This window comes from Anabrus simplex, chromosome 1 (genome assembly GCF_040414725.1).
Source record: "Anabrus simplex isolate iqAnaSimp1 chromosome 1, ASM4041472v1, whole genome shotgun sequence".
Classification (NCBI taxonomy): domain Eukaryota; kingdom Metazoa; phylum Arthropoda; class Insecta; order Orthoptera; family Tettigoniidae; genus Anabrus; species Anabrus simplex.
In genome coordinates this window covers 872,940,702-872,961,514 of record NC_090265.1, presented here as the reverse complement: position 1 = coordinate 872,961,514, position 20,813 = coordinate 872,940,702, and the positions used below count along the sequence as shown (strand labels likewise).

The 20,813-nt window shown below is 42.1% G+C and overlaps 1 protein-coding gene across 1 annotated transcript in view; it reads left to right on the top strand.

Moving 5' to 3' along the window:
- The window catches only part of LOC136857334 (neuroligin-1-like), an 88,237-nt gene that overhangs the window by 42,904 nt on the left and 24,520 nt on the right, over nt 1-20,813 (top strand). The window contains exons 3-4 of the mRNA XM_068225035.1: nt 1,749-2,458; nt 17,608-17,759. Coding sequence (XP_068081136.1) covers nt 1,749-2,458; nt 17,608-17,759 — 862 coding nt within the window. The remainder of the gene's footprint in view (nt 1-1,748; nt 2,459-17,607; nt 17,760-20,813) is intronic.

Sequence of the window (20,813 nt, the reverse complement as noted above, 5' to 3'; positions counted from 1 at the left end):
AACTACCCAACAACAACGAGAGTACAACTTGTAAAAGAAAAATTTCTACAGAGATTCTCAAACTTGTTTTGTTGGTTATTTCCTCCTAACGATTGATTTGTGTTGTTACATCTGTTCGGTATTATTATAATTGTTGTTGTTGTTGTTGTTGTTGTTGTTGTTGTTGTTGTTGTTGTTGTTACGGGGATGGCGTATATTGCAGAGGCAAAAGAAGGTGCCGGGGTGAAAGAGTGGACAGAGAAAAGATCAAAGTATAATTTAAAACACTAAAATTTGAAATGTTATTTATTTCCTTTCTCTTTTTCTTGTTTCTTTAAACGTTGATAAACAACAACAAATCAGGAGCTCGTCGGCACAAATAACAGGAACGGTTAACATTCAGGTACACAATATTTTTCAGAATGAACTTGTAGCTCCGAAGTTACACTATTCCAAAGAGCACCTATGCTCTACTTAGCTTACACTCTAGGAGACTGAGCTCAAAAACCTTCCAGCACCTCAAAAGAACAAGTTTCTAATCCAAATTTTACATTAGATCATTACAAAAAACAGTTTTTACTGTCTTACCCGCTCGACAGTCCGATTCACACTTGACGATGAATAGTTAATTAAAGAGGGACAAGAAGTGTCCATACTAAATGGCCTTAGTGATCCAAAGAAAAGGTTTAAGCTTTTGGCCGTAAACAAAATGCTGGGAGGCGAACAGTTGCACTCGTTTCAAAATACACTCTGGAACACTTCAAACCCTATGTGGACTTATGGCCCGAAGTTACAGAGGGTGACTAGACGCTGAAAATAATTTCCAAAGGTAGAGATAAAATTTAAAGTTTCCCCAATACCAAGTTGAATGGGAATTAAAAGAGGATGAACATTCTTTATTCCCTAAGTTACACCTTTCCCAGCAGGGATTTGAATAAAATTTACTAATAATAATATTAATAATAATAATATATTTGCATTTAAAATATGATGTTAAACTTTAGAAATTTACATTATGAATGAATTTTGAAACCTTCCCTCAAGTCAGAATTTACTAATAATATTAATAATAATAAATTCAAAAGATGATATTAAACTTTTGAAATTTACATTATGAATGGAGCTATCACATATTTGAAAGATGTCTGCCATTACCTTGAGCTGGTGGGCCTTCCGACGGCGAGCAAGGCTTTCCCCTGCCTGAACTATTTATGCACTCTAGACGGGAGCGATGAAGAAGACAACATGGCCTGAAAGCTCGCAGCTTTTATAGCGGAGGGGAAGTTCCAGAACTCTCTAGGTGGTGGTGGTGATTATTGTTTTAAGAGGAAGTACAACTAGGCAACTATCCTCTATCCAGAACTCTCTAGCCCGATGGCCTGTACACACCCACAATTTTTTTGTTATTAAATAGATTTCCTTTGAAAATTAATTGTCCGTCCTCCCACCAGAGGGGGCACATAAGTCGATAGTAGAGGCACCGAAGATTAAAGTTCAAAACTTCTTCCAATACACACTTCAGGTTTTACATCACAGATGGCCTTCTAAAATGGCGCTCAGTCCAAATGCACGGAGAAGGTGTACCACCGTTACAATTATTATTATTATTATTATTATTATTATTATTATTATTATTATTTATCTTGTCTTGTCTTGTCTTGTCTTGTCTTGTCTTGTCTTGTCTTGTCTTGTCTTGTCTTGTCTTGTCTTGTCTTGTCTTGTCTTGTAGAAATAGCAGATCTTAAGAGAGTGTATTTTGACTGTTCCAGAACTGCTACATCGGGTTGTCCTGTTGAGCGGCTCTGGACTCAGCCCCTGGGCCTTGCAGCGCGATCCGCTGTTCGTCAAGCGGAAAGTGGCGGAGCGGACAGGCTGTCACGGAGATCTGCTGGAGGATGACCTGGCCCCATGCTTGAGAGACAAGTCCCTCGCAGAGCTCATGGCGGTGAGAGTGGATTCTCCACGCTTCCTGCCCGGCTTCGCACCCTTCATCGACGGCACCGTACTCGTCACTTCGAGAACGTCGACGACGGCGACCGACGACTCGGCGACAGGTCTCCTTCTGGGGGCAGCGGGGCAACAAGCTGCATCCTCAGCCCCGGGATTCGAGATGGCGGACTTTCCCGAAAGAGACCTTCTGTTTGGTCTCACCACCACGGAGTCCTATCTGGACCTTAGTGCTCAGGACTTAGAATTTGGCTTTAACGAAAGTAGAAGGGACAGAATATTGAGAACGTACGTCCGAAATGCTTACTATTATCATTTGAACGAGATTTTCTCGACGCTCAAGAATGAATATACTGACTGGGAAAGACCTGTACAAAACCCACTTAATGTGAGAGACGCTACCTTAGAAGTGTTAAGTGACGGTCATACAGTGGCGCCTCTAATAAGAGTAGGGTATCTCCATACGCTAAGGGGAGGTCGCACCTACTTCCTCCACTTCCACCACCAGTCCAGTGAACGAGACTTCCCTCAGGTGAGTTACAAAGTGTATGTTTACAGAGGAGTGTCAACTCTACTACTAAAGCGAACCATCCTTTCATCTTGCAATTATTAGATGTCTCCCATCAAAGGCTTGCAGCTTGTGAGAAGTTAATGGTAATTATATTTCATTGCTTCTATTTACTTTCGCCAATCTCCTCCTGCCATCGTCCCTAATCCGAACTCCCTTGGTCAACGTTTAGGCCTATATCTTTACGGCCCCGAAGACCTGCACCAAGGATGCTAGAAAAGAGTAACAAATCAATTACGGGTAAAAATGCTATTTAATAAATAATAATTTTGATCAGGAAAGAATGCGATAATCGTGTCAAGGTATCAGAGATATTATGTAAAGTATTTTTGATTTTTTTGTGATGTTAACGTCTTTGAGATAAGCTGACTTGCTTAATTACATACTTATACAATGTGATTCAGCAGCCCCTTCCAATATCGTTTGCTGCAGCCCAACTAACGTGCACATGGTTATAGGAGTGCTATTCCCCTGCAGGCATACTGTATGGTAGGCCTACTAACGTTCAGTGAGCACATTTCGCACACGATTCTCAACCCTAGCGAAATGTTATATCGTCCGTTCACAAAACATGACGCCTTGAAATCATGTAGCAACTACCTTTTGCCATGTAACTACGTACATGTGTCGTACCCCGTGACCGGATGTAACGAAGAGGGGAATCAATGCATAAAACTAGGTAACAGTGCAGTAATTAATGTCTTAAACACAGAACCGGATGCCGTATGTACTCTGCTCTTGTGGTACTACCAGTATGTTTCCAGCAGTGTAGCGTAGCGGATGTGGTTAGGCGTACGCCTAGCAATCGATGAATGTGCCAGCGGCGGTTCGAATCCTGCATCGGTCAAATACTTCTGCATCGGTATGATGTTTGAATACGTAAATACAGGCCCACGTTTGCTCAAGCAGTAGAATTACGCTGTTATTCATCTTGTGCCTTGCGCATACTCCGCTGGTTAGGGCCTGAATGTACTGTAATCTCTGCTGTCATCGGTATGTTTTCCACAGATGAATACGTTAATATGCTCCTCATTTATGGGAAAGCAAGACCAAACGCGTGCGAGGAACTACGTCTGTACCAGGACCGGTATCCCGACAGGCGACACACGGCTGCTACGAAATTCCGCCGTGTTGAAAGACACCTAAGGACAACAGGCGTGATGTCCAACCAGTCACCAGTCCGCGATAGGCCCGTTTCATCGGGTGAAACAGAAGAGACCGTTCTGGGGGCAGCTTGTAATAATCCACACACCAGTACAAGAGCGTTTGCATGACAGGTGAACGAACACCAGCCAGCCGGTCGTCTGGCGAATACTGCATGAACATAAATTTCACCCATACCATCTTGAGCTACACCAAGAGCTCCATGGGCGGGATTTCGAAGCTCGAATGGAGTTCTGTCGGCGGCTATTAGGTAGGCTGGACAATGATGCACCATTCGTATCGCATATCTTTTTCTCGGACGAATCGCGCTTCCACAATAAAGGGAACGTCAATCGCCACAACATGCACTATTGGAGTCCGGACAATCCTCACTGGGTGCGACGGGCGGCCCATCAAGTACGATGGGGAGTGAATGTTGGGTGTGGAATCTTGGACCTTATTTCTTTGAGGGCCATTGGATGGGCCCACGCTACCTGCACTTTTTGCGTCAGGAACGCCCACTGCTGCTGGAGGATGTGCCCTTGCACGATCGTTTGACGATGTGGTTGCAACAGGATGGAGCTCCACCACATCGACTTTGCCAGTTCGTAACCATCTGAACGAGGAACTACCAGGGAAATGGATAGGACGAGGAGGCCCTGTTCCTTGGCCCGCCAGATCACCGGATTTAACGCCGTTAGATTCCTTCTTGTGGGGACATTTGAAGAACGTCATTTACACTCAAGCGCCGGAAAACCCCGACCAGCTCCGGCAACTCATCACGGACGCCTGCTGAGTAATTATACCTGGAATGCTCCAGCGCACAAGACGATCTATTGGACACCATGCATAAACCAAAACGGTCATCACATCGAGCATTTGATGCGATAAAACATTGTCAGGGCAGTTGTGTTCCTATTATTTCCGGTCTGTATGTGTCCGGCCTGCTAACTAATCGGCCCTTCATAGAGTCGCAAACACATTCATTCACACAAAATTTGCATGAAAGCGGGCATTGAACTTACATTGCATGCGGTACGTATTAAACAAATATTTCAAAAATTTATAATCTTCGCCCCGGACTCGAGCCTCCCACCTGACATGCAAGACCACACCGCCACACCTTTACCAACTACACTACGGTTCCGGACGGCACATTGGGCAGCTTATAGCAAGTATTAGATTTACTTGCGGTCACAATAGCAATTTAGTGTTTCGCCGACGTGTCAGGTTCATATGATCTAGAAGGCACACGCATGTCTTCCAGTGTTTAATAACAGTATAATATTACGGCGTACGCCTCTGTGGTGTAGTGGTTAGTGTGATTAGCTGCAACCCTCGGAGGACCGGCTTCGATTCCCGGCTCTGCCACGAAATTTGAAAAGTGGTACGAGGGCTGGAACGGGGTCCACTCAACCTCGGGAGGTCAACTGAGTAGAGGTGGGTTCGATTTCCACCTCAGCCATCCTGGAAGTGGTTTTCCGTGGTTCCCCACTTCTCCTCCAGGCAAATGCCGGGATGGTACCTAACTTAAGGCCACGGCCGCTTCCTTCCCTCTTCCTTACCTATCCTTTCCAATCTTCCCATCCCCCCGCAAGGCCCCTGTTCAGCATAGCAGGTGAGGCCGCCTGGGCAAGGTACTGGTCATTCTCCCCAGTCGTATCCCCGACCCGATGTCTGAAGCTCCAGGACAGTGCACTTGAGGCGGAAGAAGTGGTATTACTCGCTGAGTCCGAGGGAAAAGCCAGCCCTGGGGCGTAAGCAGATTAAGAAAGAAAGAAAGAAAGATAATATTACGGCGTCCTAACATAGTGAGGCGGTAAATACCAAGATATCCGGTTGTGTTGTCTGAGCATACCGGCAGGACAGATGTTTCCAGGTCGGAATGAATATTGTGGGTTGCATAAAACTACATTGGAAGGGACGGCTGAAGCACGTTGTACAGACCGGGTGGTACAGTTGCGCCTATTGTTCCTCAAACATATGCAACCTGCTAGGAATTAAATGTCTCTTACGCATATCTTAAGCAACATCTTATAGCAATTTTATGTACATTTAGCCCAATATGGCTTCCCCGGATATTGCAAAAACCGTTTTTTGGTGTTTTGGTTGTGGTTTTTATACGACGCACCGACACAGATAGGTTTTATGGCAACGATGGAATAGGAAAGGCCTAGGAGTAGGAAGGAAGCGGCCGTGGCCTTAATCAAGGTACAGCCCCAGGGTTTTCCAGGTGCGAAAATCGGAAACCACGGAAAACCATATTCAGGGCTGTCGATAGTGGGGTTCGAGCCCACTGTCTCCCGGATACAAGCTCACAACTGCGCCACCCTAACTGCATGGCCAACTCACCCGGTTCAAAAAACCGTAAAGAGGCAGTGAGACCCATCTCGAAAACACTGTACCTTTTATGCAGAGAGGAGTCCAATTCTCTAATCACTTTTAAGAAATGTTTCTATAATGCATAAACCATATCCACCCCTATAGCTGTCGGTAGAGATTTGCGCATCTGATTGGTCCAAGATCTTGATAGAAAAGGGTGGTCACGATATCATAGAAAACTTAAGAGGTTAGGACCAATTACAGACATATCAATTCACCGCCATTTTGTGCAGTCTTTCTTTCTTTCTTTCTTTCTTTCTTTCTTTCTTTCTTTCTTTCTTTCTTCATCGGTTTACCCTCCAGGGCTGGTTTTTCCTTCGGACTTAGTCAAGGATACCACCTCTACCGCCTCAAGGGCAGTGTCCTGGAGTGTGACATTGGGTCGGGGGATACAACTGGGGAGGATGACTAGTACCTCACCCAGACGGCATCATCTGCTATGCTGAACAGGGGCGTTGGTGGGGGATGGGGAGATTGGAAGAGGTAGACAAGGAAGTAGGAAGGAAACGGCCGTGACCTTAAGTCAGGTACCACCCCGGCATTTGCCTGGAGGAGAAGTGGGAAACCACGGGAAACCTCTTCCAGGATTGCTGAGGTGGGAATCGAACCCACCTCTACTCAGTTCACCTCCCGAGGCTGAGTGGACCCCGTTCCAGCCCGCGTACCACTTTTCAAATTTCGTCGTAGTGCCGGGAATCGAACCCGGACCTCCGGGGTAGCAGATAATCACACTAACCACTACACCACAGAGGCGGACTGTACAGTCTTATCACATCGAAATTGATAGAAACCTGTTTTTCACAGTATTTTGCAATCTATGGCACGTGAATGCTGTACGGCAGGTTTGATAGCTTACGCCATATAATTATTACCGTTACAGCGTTCTATAAAGGCTTAAAACCTGGACATAAGGCTGTAACACATCAGTGATTTTCCGAAGCCAGAACTTTCGCTGGCCTCCTGAATACGGAGTTATAATATTTGAGTTTCACGCATGAACTAGCTGCGTGGAATTATGCACGGTAGATTTCACTGACTACACGGAACAGTGAGGGTTCAAACCCTACGTCGCTCACGCGTTGCTAATTTTCATTTCGTACTCGGGTAGGCAACCTTTAAGAAGACTTGAATTTTCTGAAGTGTTAGATATACATAGAAGGGCATTATAATAAATAAAGTAGACATAATAAATAAACGCACTGTGAATACCACTCGCAACATTATGCTGGACTCATTCAACCGGGTAATACGCAAACACTCCTCGCATTGGGAATGGTGGAGATTTGCCGATGATATTGTTACTTTATCAGAGTCTGCAGACGATTTAGATAAATTGCTGAATGGTATGGACAGTTTTAAAAAAATGGTTTATGTGGCACCGGCACAGAAATGTCTTATGGCGACGATGAGATAGTGAAGGCCTAGGATTAGGCAGGAAGCCTTTACCACCTGTTCTGTATAAACGTTGAAAAGGAGATGGCACTTGCCCCGCTCCCTTCTGGACCGCATATTCTTTGCCATATTCCATGATTTTCAGACTGATTTTTGAACAATTGTAGATAATCTCTTTCTCGATATCTAATCCCGATCACCTTCAGCTCGAGAAACGTACCCGTTCCCCTCCAAACCTAAGGCCAGCACGTTGATCATTCAACCAAGGAGGGGGTGTTTTTAATTTGCTTTGCGTCTTATGGTCTTATGGCGATGATGGGACAGGATAGGATTAGGAGTGGGAAGGAAGCGGCCGTGGCCTTAATTAAGGTACGGCCCCAGCATATGCCTGGTGTAAAAATGTGAAACCACAGTGGGCTGCCGATAGTGGGCTCGAATCCCCTATCTCCCGAATGCAAGTTCACAGCTGTGCGACCCTAACCGCACGGCCACTTGCTCGATCAGCGAAGAAGTCTGGCTATGTTTGATCAATCATTCTTGTTAGCTTAGCGAAGCCCAGGGAGTCTTCCATTTTTCTGCCTTTGAGGGACCGTACATCTTTTAAGCCGATACTGTCACACTCAAGAGTTTCAGACCTCTTCCTTTTCCTTCCACGATTAATGTTAAGAAGGGCTGACGACCTCCTTGGTTTGCTTCTTAAAATAAATAAAAATGTCACCACTACCATCAGGATAGATGCGATTAACGGCGGTGTGTGTGGCCAAAAAAAGAACTGGACGACTGACACTGGGGTCTAACAATTCGACAGTATAGAGAATTGCTAATGCAGGATCAATAGTGCTTTCCCATGCTCAGCGTTGTGTGAAGGCACAGACCTGCAAATTCTTACGTTCTTCAAAATGTGAAGCAGAGGAGATCACAGCTAAGAATATTATTTGTTAAATGTCACCTATCTAAGTAGAGTCATACACTCCACCATTCTGCATTCATGAACAATTTCGTGGAAGGCTTCATTACTAGTAAAAGGCCTCGAGGAGGGTCAGGAAAGACTTTCCTAAAGCAGATCATAGAGTACAGAGACACATAAAACTACGTTGCCATTGAGAGAGCTGCTAAAAGTCGTAGTGTCCGGAAAAATGTCATGGCAAAAGGCATGAAAACTAGCAGAAGACTCCCATGGAGTAGCTTCTCAGGTACTTTCATGCAGTCCTACTACCTCATATAATCTATATATATATATAAAATAAGAGTTTTGTCTGTACATTGCTCAGAATTTGAAAAGAATAGTATTGCTGTATCGGTCATGTCCACAGTAACAAGGAAATGCACTTTTTACTTTTCCGTAATGTCCGTCTGTCTGTCTGTCTGTCTGTCTGTCTGTCTGTCTGTCTGTCTGTCTGTCTGTCTGTCTGTCTGTCTGTCTGTCTGTCTGTCTGTCTGTCTGTCTGTCTGTCCACGCATCACGAGAAAACGGCTGAAGCGAATTTAATGAAAATTGGTATGTAAAGTCGGATGATGAACCGCTACAATCTAGGCTATACATTATTTTATTCACGCTGAGTGAAATGGTAGTTTAGGGGAAGGCCTGAAGTTTAATTCTCAAATATTTATGTTATAAGTAGCCATGTCTTAATGAAAATCGGTATGCGAAGTCGCGGTAATAAGTCGATATAATCTACGCCATTAATATCTGTATTCACGCCGAGTGAAATGGTAGTTTAGGGGAATGCCTAAAATTTAATTCTCAAATATTTATGTTATTTGTGGTCGTATCATAATGAACATTGGTATGCAAAGTCGCTATAATCTAGGCAATCAATAATTTTATTCACGCTGAGTGAAATGGTAGTTTAGGGGAAGGCCTAAAATGTAATTCTCAAATATTTGTTATTAGTGTCGTATCGATAAATACTACATAATTAACATTTTTTTTTTTGCTAGGGGCTTTACGTCGCACCGACACAGATAGGTCTTATGGCGACGATGGGATAGGAAAGGCCTAGGAGTTGGAAGGAAGCGGCCGTGGCCTTAATTAAGGTACAGCCCCAGCATTTGCCTGGTGTGAAAATGGGAAACCACGGAAAACCATTTTCAGGGCTGCCGATAGTGGGATTCGAACCTACTATCTCCCGGATGCAAGCTCACAGCCGCGCGAATTAACATTTTAGTTATGTAGTAAGTTAGTAGTAGTTACGTAGAAAGTTATTACATTTACGATCAATTATGTCTGTCTGTCTGTCTGTCTGTCTGTCTGTCTGTCTGTCTGTCTGTCTGTCTGTCTGTCTGTCTGTCTGTCTGTCTGTCTGTCTGTCTGTCTGTCTGTCTGTCTGTCTGTCTGTCTGTCTGTCTGTCTGTCTGTCTGTCTGTCTGTCTGTCTGTCTGTCTGTCTGTCTGTCTGTCTGTCTGTCTGTCCACGCATCACGAGAAAACGGCTGAAGCGAATTTAATGAAAATTGGTATGTAAAGTTCCGTACGGCCTATAATCAGAGAGATATTCATGAATTTGGATTTTTGTTACTAAGTCCATATCAGCGCTGAGTCACAAGAAAACGGGTAAACAGAATTTAATGAAAATCGGTGTGTAAAGTCTGAGAATAAGGAACTACAGTCTACGATATAAATAATTTTATAAGACACCCTAATATTATAAAGCCGAAAGAAAACTAATGTGAAGGCCTACAGTATAGAAAGCTCATAAAATTAATCAACAATAATATTACATTGACCATTGTTTGTTGTGATGTGCTTTGTGTCCTCTGTTTCCACTCATCTCCGATAGATAGGATTACTGCTGCGTACCGAGTTTTTTTTTTAAATTTGCTTTACGTCGCACCGACACAGGTAGGTCTTATCGCGACGATGGGATAGGAAAGGGCTAGGGGTGTGAAGTAAGGGGCCTTTGCCGTAATTAATGTACATCCCCAGCACTTACCTTGTGGGAAACCACCGAATAGGCTACCAACTTCAGGGCTGCCGGCAGTGGGGTTCGAATCACTATTTCCCGGATGCAAGCTCACAGCTGCGCGGCTCTAACCACACGGCCAACTCGCCCGGTCGTACCGAGTGTAACAGCCTGCCTGAATATTGGCGGGAAGTAGCTGGGGGGTTAGATAACTTTCTTCTTTAGCATACCATTCCTCTGGTTCATAAATTTTCTGATACTACTGGTACGTAACACACTGGTTCATCATAGCATTCGAGCTATTCAGTCCCTACTCTGAGGCACTGATTGGAATGAGCAGTGTGCAATTTAACGGAATAATGGCAGAGGAGTGTTCCCGGCAGTCTGCGACCTGGCCATTCCAGTTCTGGAACTTTGTACTGTTAGATCGGCACCGTAGTACTGTTCGTTGAAAGTTAGAAAGTGTGTGGTTTTTCATTTGATCGAGTATTTTATATCATAACATTGCTCTCGATCGCTACAGTCCTACTGAAGTTTTTGTAATGACCTATGTTAAAATCAGTTAAGAAAACCACAGTCTTTCTGAGAATCCCGTAGCGAAGCACGGGTACATCAGCTAGTTATTATTAAAATTACACGAACGGTGATTTATTTCTTTTTCTTTCTTTCTTTCTTTCTTTCTTTCTTTCATTCATTCATTCATTCATTCATTCTTTCTTTCTTTCTTTCTTTCTTAATCCGTTTACCGTTCCCCGGACTCAGCAAGGGATCCCACCTCTACCGACTCAAGGGCAATGTCCTGGAGCGTGAGACTTTGGATCTAGGAAACAACTGGGGACAAGGACCAGTACCTCGCCCAGACGGCCTCACCTCCTATGCTGAACATGGGCTTTGTGGGGGCGGGGGAAGACTGGAAGAGTGGAAGGGATACATAAGGAATAGGAAAGGAAGCGGCCGTGGCCTTAAGTTAGGTACCATCCCGGCATTTGCTTGGAGGAGAAGTGGGAAATCATGGAAAATCACTTCGAGGATGGCTGAGATGGGAATCGGACCCCCTCTACTCAGCTGACCTCCCGAGGCTGAGTGGACCCCGTTCCGTTCCATTCCTAGTACCACGTTTCAAATTTCGTGGCAGAGCCGGGAATCGAACCCGGGCCTCCGGGGATGGCAGCTAATAACACTAAGCACTACACCACAGAGGCGGACTCTTTCATAACTTAAGTTAACTTATTCGATTTGTTAATATTAATGTCTCTTTCTATACGACAATGTTCATTAAAAAAATGTCAACAAAGTTCAACTTTCAACTCACAGCTTAAATTACTTCACATTATCAAGAGATTTATAAAACATAATTAAATTAATTATAGTTCTCTTAGTTTTGTCCCAAGTTTTGAACCATATACAAATTCGATTAAAGTTACAAAAAAGCCAATCTGTACTAAGCTTTTCTCATCCATTCACAAATGTTTCAGCCACTGATATTTTCCAAAGATTTGCCCATGAAGGTATCTTCCATCAAGTTCCCTCTGCACCCAGGACCGCCATACAACGGTATATGCGTCTGCACTCATACTGCGATGATATGGCCTTCCTCAAACTCTTCTAATTGTTGGAAACATCGTCGAATACACCTCTTTAGCATGTTTAGTTTCCATCCATATTCATTTTCTACGATATGTTTTATCCTTTCGTGCGCATACAGTCGAACTTCGATATCTCGAAGTGCTTACAGAGGCTGAAAATACTTCGAGTTATCGGGAATTCAAGGTATAGAAAAATGCGCATACATATTGGCTGACCGAAGAAAAATATAAACTGTACCGTTATTAACTTCCTCATTGTTGTCACAAGTGCTATTATCTTTTTTCTACATCTAGAATGTTCATATTTTTAGATATCGTACTAAAATCAGTGTTTTGATAGTACCTTATGCAACAAGCCTATAATGGCAACTCGTATGGAAATTATAAAACTCGCCTCGCTCATTTTATAAACATACTCGTGTCTTAATTACCATTATAGGCGAGTTGTGTACGACTGTTTATGCTCGACGATAATTATAACTCTATTTTTAGATATTCATAAATTTCTGTCGATATGTCGCTTAACAGTTGAGTTTACTGAACAGAGCGTAGAGCGCGTGCGCTAGGTTATTGATTTTCTGTGAGTCAATGTCATGTGTTTTCAAAGCTTTGATAGAAGGTTATAATAACCTAGCTTTATTTCAAATACAAATTGTTTATTGCACAGTTGGTGAAGTGAATTTGCAGGAATATGCCGTGTGGTTGTGGAATATTGGAAGTAGAAGGTGCATTGATGTTAATATGTGTGTCCGACATGTTTGATTTTGGAAACAAGTGCGAAGCGCAGGTGCGATGCTATCCTTACCTAATTAGTCAAACAGTTGTATCATAATGAAAATATGAACTCTGACTGGTAGAGAACCTGTATCATAATGAAAATCTGAACTCTGATTGGTGGAAAATCTGTATCATAATGAAACTTGAAATATAATGAGCCTCATTAAGATTCAGTTTTCTTGCATATAATATTTATAATTCGGCACTGTCGAGCATTAAAACCTTATTATGCCTTAATAAGGATATGTCTCATTCTGGGTTACTTACAAATTCACATATTTGAAAAGAAGTAGGCCTACCTAAGTCATTTTCCTTTTGCATTTTTGCTATAACACTATGCTCTCTACGAATTTCTCTAGCAGGCTAACAGCAAAAACACGTCTTCACCAATAACTGATGCCCGCCCTTGAACAAAGCTGCGAAACGTGATCAGTGCTTTTTTAGAGACATAGGAACTTGCAACTTAACACAACACCCCGTACACAGTAGCGGCGATTAACGGGGGCGACGGGGGGGGGAGCCCTCCCTTTCTGGAGAAAAAGTAACACCTTTATTCCATTTTAGCCAGCTAAAGCTAGGAATTATAAGAAAAGCAATTTATAAAAATCCTACTGTCTGTTATCTATAAGCCTGCCCCGTGGTGTAGGGGTAGCGTGCCTGCCTCTTACCCGGAGGCTCCGGGTTCGATTCCCGGCCAGGTCAGGGATTTTTACCTGGATCTGAGGGCTGGTTCGAGGTCCACTCAGCCTACGTGATTAGAATTGAGGAGCTATCTGACGGTGAGATGGCGGCCCCGGTCTAGAAAGCCAAGAATAACGGCCGAGAGGATTCGTCGTGCTGACCACACGACACCTCGCAATCTGTAGGCCTTCGGGCTGAGCAGCGGTCGCTTGGTAGGCCAAGGCCCTCCACGGGCTGTAGTGCCATGGGGTTTGGTTTCGTTTGGTTTGGTCTGTTATCTATTTAGCCTATTCCCTTTCATTTATTTAAATAGTGGTATTTAAAAAAATACTTAGTGCAAATACGCACAAAATGTTATTCGACGCAACTAATCGATTTTTCAACGCCACAGCGAGTAGTGGAAACTCGTGTGGCAGCGTGTGGAAGCGCGATTAGTATCTGATGGCACCAACGAGCTAGAAAGAGGACTATAGAGTGACTAACATGGCTGCTACAGCGCTCTGGGTGGTGCCAAGGTGAAACAGCGACACCATAGTTTAAGTGCCATCTCTATAGTTCCTTCCACTTAGAGTGCGCTACTTGTAATAGATTGAAAAACCTACAACCTATTTTTCAGTCATCGACCGGGTCAGGGATGGAATGAATGAAGCAGATAAAGGCTATTAGTACGATGGGGTCGCCACTCTCAAAGTGATTTATTAATGACTGATAGATGCTATGAAATGAGAATGGAGAGTGTTGCTGGAATGAAAGATGACAGGGAAAACCGGAGTACCCGGAGAAAAACCTGCCCCTCCGTTTTGTCCAGCACAAATCTCACATGGAGAGACCGGGATTTGAACCACGGTATCCAGTGGTGAGAAGCCGACGCGCTGCCGTCTGAGCCACGGAGGGTCTCTTGTAATAGATTAAACTGAATAAATAAACTGGATAAATTATGCACAAATTGTCGAGAAGAACAAAGAATATATCATATTCCAAAGAAGATTTTTTTTACCGAAGTGCACAGTTTTTGTCGATTGCCAGAATTACGTTCCTGTGTTTGTAACACAATCCAGGATGTATACAGTAGGCCTACTTTTCTTTTCTTGTAGGAAATTACCAAAAAGCGAAACATGATAAACGGTTTTCCGCGGACGGTAGGGCGCTGGCTTTCTGAGGCCAAGTTGACATATTTGGTATTTGAAGGTGCTCAAATACGTCACCCTTGTGTCAGTAGATTTACCTGCCCGTGAAGGAACTCCGGCGGGACAAAACTCTCGCACCTCAGCTTCTCCTAAAACCTTACAAAGTAGTTGGTAGGACGAAAAACCAATAGCACTATTTATTATTAAATTGTATCCTACAGAGCCGTGTTCCCCAGCATTTTGAAAAAAAATATGTGGAGGACAACGATGATAAAATACGCTTGCCGTCGAACGCCACATCTACAACGTTTCGAATTTCCTAGTCAACTCATCCCCTCTGCCCACGATACAGAGTAATATGAGGATTTTCAGTCCTACATCACCATTACTAGTGAGCGAGTTGGCTCCGTGCTTCGCGGCACATGGCTCTTAGCTTGCACTCGAAATATAGCGAGTTCGAATCACACTGTCGACTGTCCTGACAGATGGTTTTCTGCGGCTTCCATTTTCACATGAGGCAAATGCGGAGGCTGCAGCACGTCAGTTAAGGCAACTTCCACTTCCTTCGCAGTCTTAGCCTTGTCCTACCCCACACTAGCCATAAGAACGTGTCTGAGTGAGTGCAACATACGGCAAACAAAAAGAATCGGCATTACCAGAGTCTTCGTCCAAAAATATCGAAGTTAATTTTTCAGGTAAGTATGCGATTTGAGACCATTAACACAAAAAGGACTGTCCTCTTTTTAAACCATTATTTAAAATTGTTTATCCTACAACTTCTTGTTCTGTTTTCATTTATTATTATTATTATTATTATTATTATTATTATTATTATTTTATGAATTATTTATCCATGTTTCTATATTATTTTGTTCAATGTTTTCTGTTCTATATTTCCATTCTCTATAAGTAGGGCTAAATTGTTCATTTTATTTTTTATACAATCTGTAAGTATGTAGCTTACCTAATTAAGAAAACTGTGAAACATTTATTCCCGCAACCTGTGTACTTGCTTTATTACCACACCCACATGTTTTGATCGCTTACAATATGGTGGACGCGGCGTTCAAGTAGATTCAAATATGGCGGTCCAATAGCCACTCTATAGTCCTCTTTCTAGCTCGTTGGCTGGCATAAAACCTCAGTTGCGTACATGTGTAATTATTCCTTTGGTGAAAGTTTAATTGTATAGTATTGAATCAAAATCTCAAATAAAACTATGATTACTGCAGTTAAGTTGGTAAACTGTCAACCTTTACATTTCTGTCGAAATTCACTCAGAGCATCAAAAACTTATCATTTTGTAACTATTGTGTTTCATTGTTCTTGTCTACACCCCTCTCCCAACTCACTATATTCTCCAGGCCCCCGGTTCTATTTTGATTTCTATAAATTTTGGAGCCGCCCACTTCCAATTCCCAATCGCCGCTACTGATGTGAACAGCTTGTTGAAAGTCGCGAAGCACCCTAAAGTAGGATTTAAGCTCCCATGGTAAGCGACTACTCAAGTTTGCAAAGTGCTGTGGCACGTGGCTAGTAAAACATACACTTTAATTAAAGTTTAGACCAGGGCCTCTCAAGGTGCATGCGCGTGGTGCATGCACTGTGCACGGTGCAAAAGACGACTTGCCTTGGTTGACCAGAGTGCAGACCCCCCACTCCTCGATTTGGAGCAATAGCGCTTACTCTCTCTTTCCTCACGCCTGTCTCGCTCGCTCCGCCTGTCTCCCTCTGCCCCACTTGCGCCGTAGCGCTCCAAATCCGGGCTGACTTGAGCCGAGTATAGGCGAGTTGAGCCGAGCTTAGCCGAGTAGCCCAGAGACGAAGCGTTGATCCGAGCCATGCCGAGCGGCAGCGATGCACAGTGCACGGAGCTCTTGCGCCTCTATCTGCACGCGTGAGATTTTGGGCGTTTGAGAGGCCCTGGTTTAGACAATGTGGATAAGGAGACGACTTACGTTCAGGTTTCTACTGCAGAAACTAGTTTTAGGTGGGTATAATGAATACTCATGTGCAGAATGTTCCGTATAATAACGAGTTACAAGAACATACTTTACATCTGGACTTGAAATATTCTTCGAGATATCAAAAACATCGCGTAATAGAAAATATATTACACGTAAAATATATACGAGTAAGATTATGCTGCGAAACGAAAATACCTTCGACATATCGGAAATTCGAGTTATAGACATTGGATTTATAGAAGTTTGACTGTAGTGGTTTATTACTTTGCTAGATTCCAGGGTTCCTGACATGTAGTTGACACACTCATTGCCTGTGGGTTTTTATTGGCTCATACGATTGAATGCTAAAGCCTAGCGACTGTTATAAAAATAGTGAATACATCACGACTCATTGTCCTCTCCAGAGCTAAGTTTGGAATTACCTCTACCAATTTATTACACGATCGACACATATATACATTCCTCTTTAGCCTCTATTTTCATCCTCGCGTATATTTTTCTTTCGTGGAAGTTCATCAGTTATTCTCAAGATAAAATTATACCTAATCGGAACGCATCTGCTGCAATCGATGATCAAACTAGGGTATGCATCAGTTTCGCCCGTTGGTCATTATCCGCGCGGCTGCATTTACCTTCCTATTTTGAAGAATATTAGGACAATGCATGGACGAGTTTGAAATCATTAAAAAATACTGTTTAAAATAATTTCACTAGTAAGTTGGTACTCGTCAAAATGTTCGAAATAACTGTACTGGTAACTTAGTATTCGTCAAAGTGTATAAAGTAATTGGAACATACTTAATCTTTTGTGTTAATACTTAGGTAATACTCCGCCCTCCTGAGATATTACCTCTATACATCATCCTCAACATTCTTCTGTAGCATCAGCCTTTACTCCTTTCCTCCTCCAAATAATCGTCCATGATTCGCTCCCATACAGATATGTATCTTTATCGAATTCTCTCTTGCAATAACTAATGTCTTTTAGGAAATATAGTGTTCTAACATTTCATTTCTCTATGTTCATAAATCAGCCCCTCAACGTATTGTTTGCGTTTTTTAAATATTTTGCCTTAAATCTATTAGCATTTTCTATGTCATTCAGTTTAACGGTCTGACAAACTCATTATTAAAACCCGTGCCCTTTCTCTTTCAGCGTATGGGCAGTGTACGAGGGGAAGACGTACCGTATGTCCTGGGACTGCCCCTGGTGGGCGGGCAACCTTTCTTCCCTCACAACTACACTCGACAGGATGCTGCCGTAGCTCGCCTGCTCATGCACTACCTCGCCAACTTCGCTAGGAAAGGGTGAGTAGAGGAATAAGAAAGACTTGACTCTGTTTCTATTGCATGGCAATATTAAAATAAGTTTACTGTTTCCTGTGTGGAATATGTCACTTATTGTCACCCTCAGAGATTACGGAGATTATGAAGAATGTATGGCTTATGAGTTTAGTTTCTTTAAAACAATATATTTGTCCAACATATTAGTGCAAATTTATCAGGTGCATGCGTGTTTATCCTTGCCATTATTACTATCAGGAGAATGAATAAATCACTGCCACTACAGTGGATTAACTTAAATATTATGCTTATGACACCTTTCGATTCCATTGAATAAAATACTGAATTCTTCCTTTCCCCTTCATGAACTTTAACAGATTCAGAGTTCTCCTTTCCAGAGTTTTCTGAATTACGCTCATATTACCCCCGTTTAGGGAGAGGGACCGATGTTTCTCAGAACTATAGTAGGCTAAACGCGACCGGTTGCATGAAACCAGATCGCAAGGCGCGAGTGAACCACCCGGTATTAAAGTGTAGTCAGTGCTAGTAGTGGTGTTTATTACTTTTTACTAGATTTATGCAATATCCTTCAAACCTTCAATGTGTTAGCGTAACGTTAAACCACTAGAAAAAAATGTTTGCATTATATTGTACAACTTTTTGCGGTTTGTTTTGCATGCTTCTGATTATTTTAAATTATATTTTGTGTTAACTGAAGGTAATCGTTTAAAACTACTGATTGTTACATTTTAGAAGAAATTTGCTATACTGCTTTAAACATAGATTGCTACCAGGATATCTCCAATAATAATAATAATAATAATAATAATAATAATAATAATAATAATAATAATAATAACGCAGGTTGCGGATTACAGTTCTCAGGTTAAAGAGTATGTTTTTCAAAAGTCATGATAAAACTCCTTGGAACCAAAAATTAAAACATGCCTCATGAAGCAAGTATATTTTTATACAGTTCTTTCCACATTATTTCTTAAAATATGTTTTTATATACGTCAAAGCATAGTTCAATTACTTCTTTAGACACACGCAAGAAATTCTGCAGCATAATTTTAGCTTGGCAGCACGATATTTTTGACTGAGTCTTCAATGTTGCCATATTGTAGACTCCAGGCCATCCCTGGTGGCTTAAATTCATATAGCTACTGACAGCTTATATAGGCAATCATGAAATGAAATTGCCTTACCATGAAAAGAAACATCTTCAGACTCGCATTAATCTTGATTCTATATTTCATCTCTGTCCTGTTTATACGCAACATTTCGCTTTTCTTTTGTTACGAATACAATCGTGACGCAACCTACGCATTATATCTTAAAGAAGCATATCATTCAAGGCCTACCCTAGGTTGCAATTGCTGTCTAGTACTCTTATCACGAATGCTAACAGAAGCGTTGTGCGGTGGCTTTGAAAGTAATTCGAACGTCAAGGAGGAGAAGGGGCTTGGGAATGTTTTAATTACCGGCTCGGAATGCGCTAATGAAATTAATCTCTCTCTCTCCCTCTCTCTCGTCTTAGTCTCCTCTTAGCCTACTCATTCTACCAAGTCACTGGCAGTTTACCACGCAGAGAAAATACATAAAGAAAAAACGAAAAGGATTGCAGTAGTAACATCTATCTCTAAGCTTGAGGGACAGTATAAGTCTTAAGACTCCGCTCACCATCTCCCTTCTTGGACAGAGTAGATGAAAGAAACCCTTTTACGAAGAGAGTGTTGGATAGAACTGTTCATCAAACTGTGATGAAAGGAACTACATAACCTCGTCTTAATGAGATTTACGCTTCTCAAACTTGTAGCATAGCGTACATCAAACTGTGATATAACATATACGTTATTAGAGAAACATGAAATAATACTGCTGAACGATGTTAAATTATTTCTGTGCAGTATCTTGTGAAAACTAGTACGGTAAGGTATTTCTGCGGCCTATAAACGTGATTTTAATTATATTCATACTTAATGATTGTTCACAGATGTATTTTCATTCTACAGCAGTGCTGGATGAAGGTGTTTGGGGGCCCTGGGCTATTTAAAAATGTGGGGCCCCTTCTTCGTAACATCACGTCAGACTAGCATACTGAAGTCGTTATAGAACTACTTGCACTTAAATTAATGAATAGGGAAGTATTGAAATAGACTACAATTTTTCTCTATTTTTCATGTTAATATTTCATAATGCCAAAACATATTTTACATTGGTCTCATCATCACTATCAAATCGGCATACTAAACAGAACTTACGTTTTTTGGCACCACTAGGATATATTCTATCCATTTTACAAAAACATTACAGTTGTAACTTACGAATGGTTCAATAATCAGAGGTGAACTGGAAGTTCTCTACCTGATGCAAAGATATAGTATAGCATGCGCATTCCACCGTGCTTCCCCTGTCCCCTCCCGCTCACTTCCTAGACCTCTTCACCCCCTTCCCCCTCTGCCCGTACTCGCAAGCTGCCAGATTTAAATTTTCGTCAACAGTAACCTTTACAATAATTACAGTGCGTAAGTAGCGAGGATTCGTGTCTCCGGACGGCAAATGATTCCAGCAGTGATGAAATACTAACACGGACAACCGATAAGAAGTAAGTAAGTAAGTAAGTAAGTAAGTAAGTAAGTAAGTAAGTAAAGCCTTTATTTTTCTTCCAGATCTACAGCGATGAAGCCTTATTGATCCATTAAGGGAGAAAAATAATAGTGCCCAACCTAGACAGCTTAATATGCTATACACATAAAATAATACTCGTATAGTAAACATAGCTAACACCAAATGTGGAAAAACAAAGTTGCTGGAAATAATACTAATCAAATGTCCATGAGTCAATGTTATCTTTTCAGATATAAACAAAACCTCAAAAAATCTCAATATTGCTATTAAGACAAGGGATAAACGAAAGCTAGTAGTACTGAAAATAATAAAAGTAAAAACTCAATATTGCTATTAAGAAAAGGGATAAAACGAAGACTAAAAGAACTATTGCAACAGGGTAATTCCATCTATAGACTGTATGGCATTAATGGCAATGTGAAACTAAAACTGGCAACATATAACTGA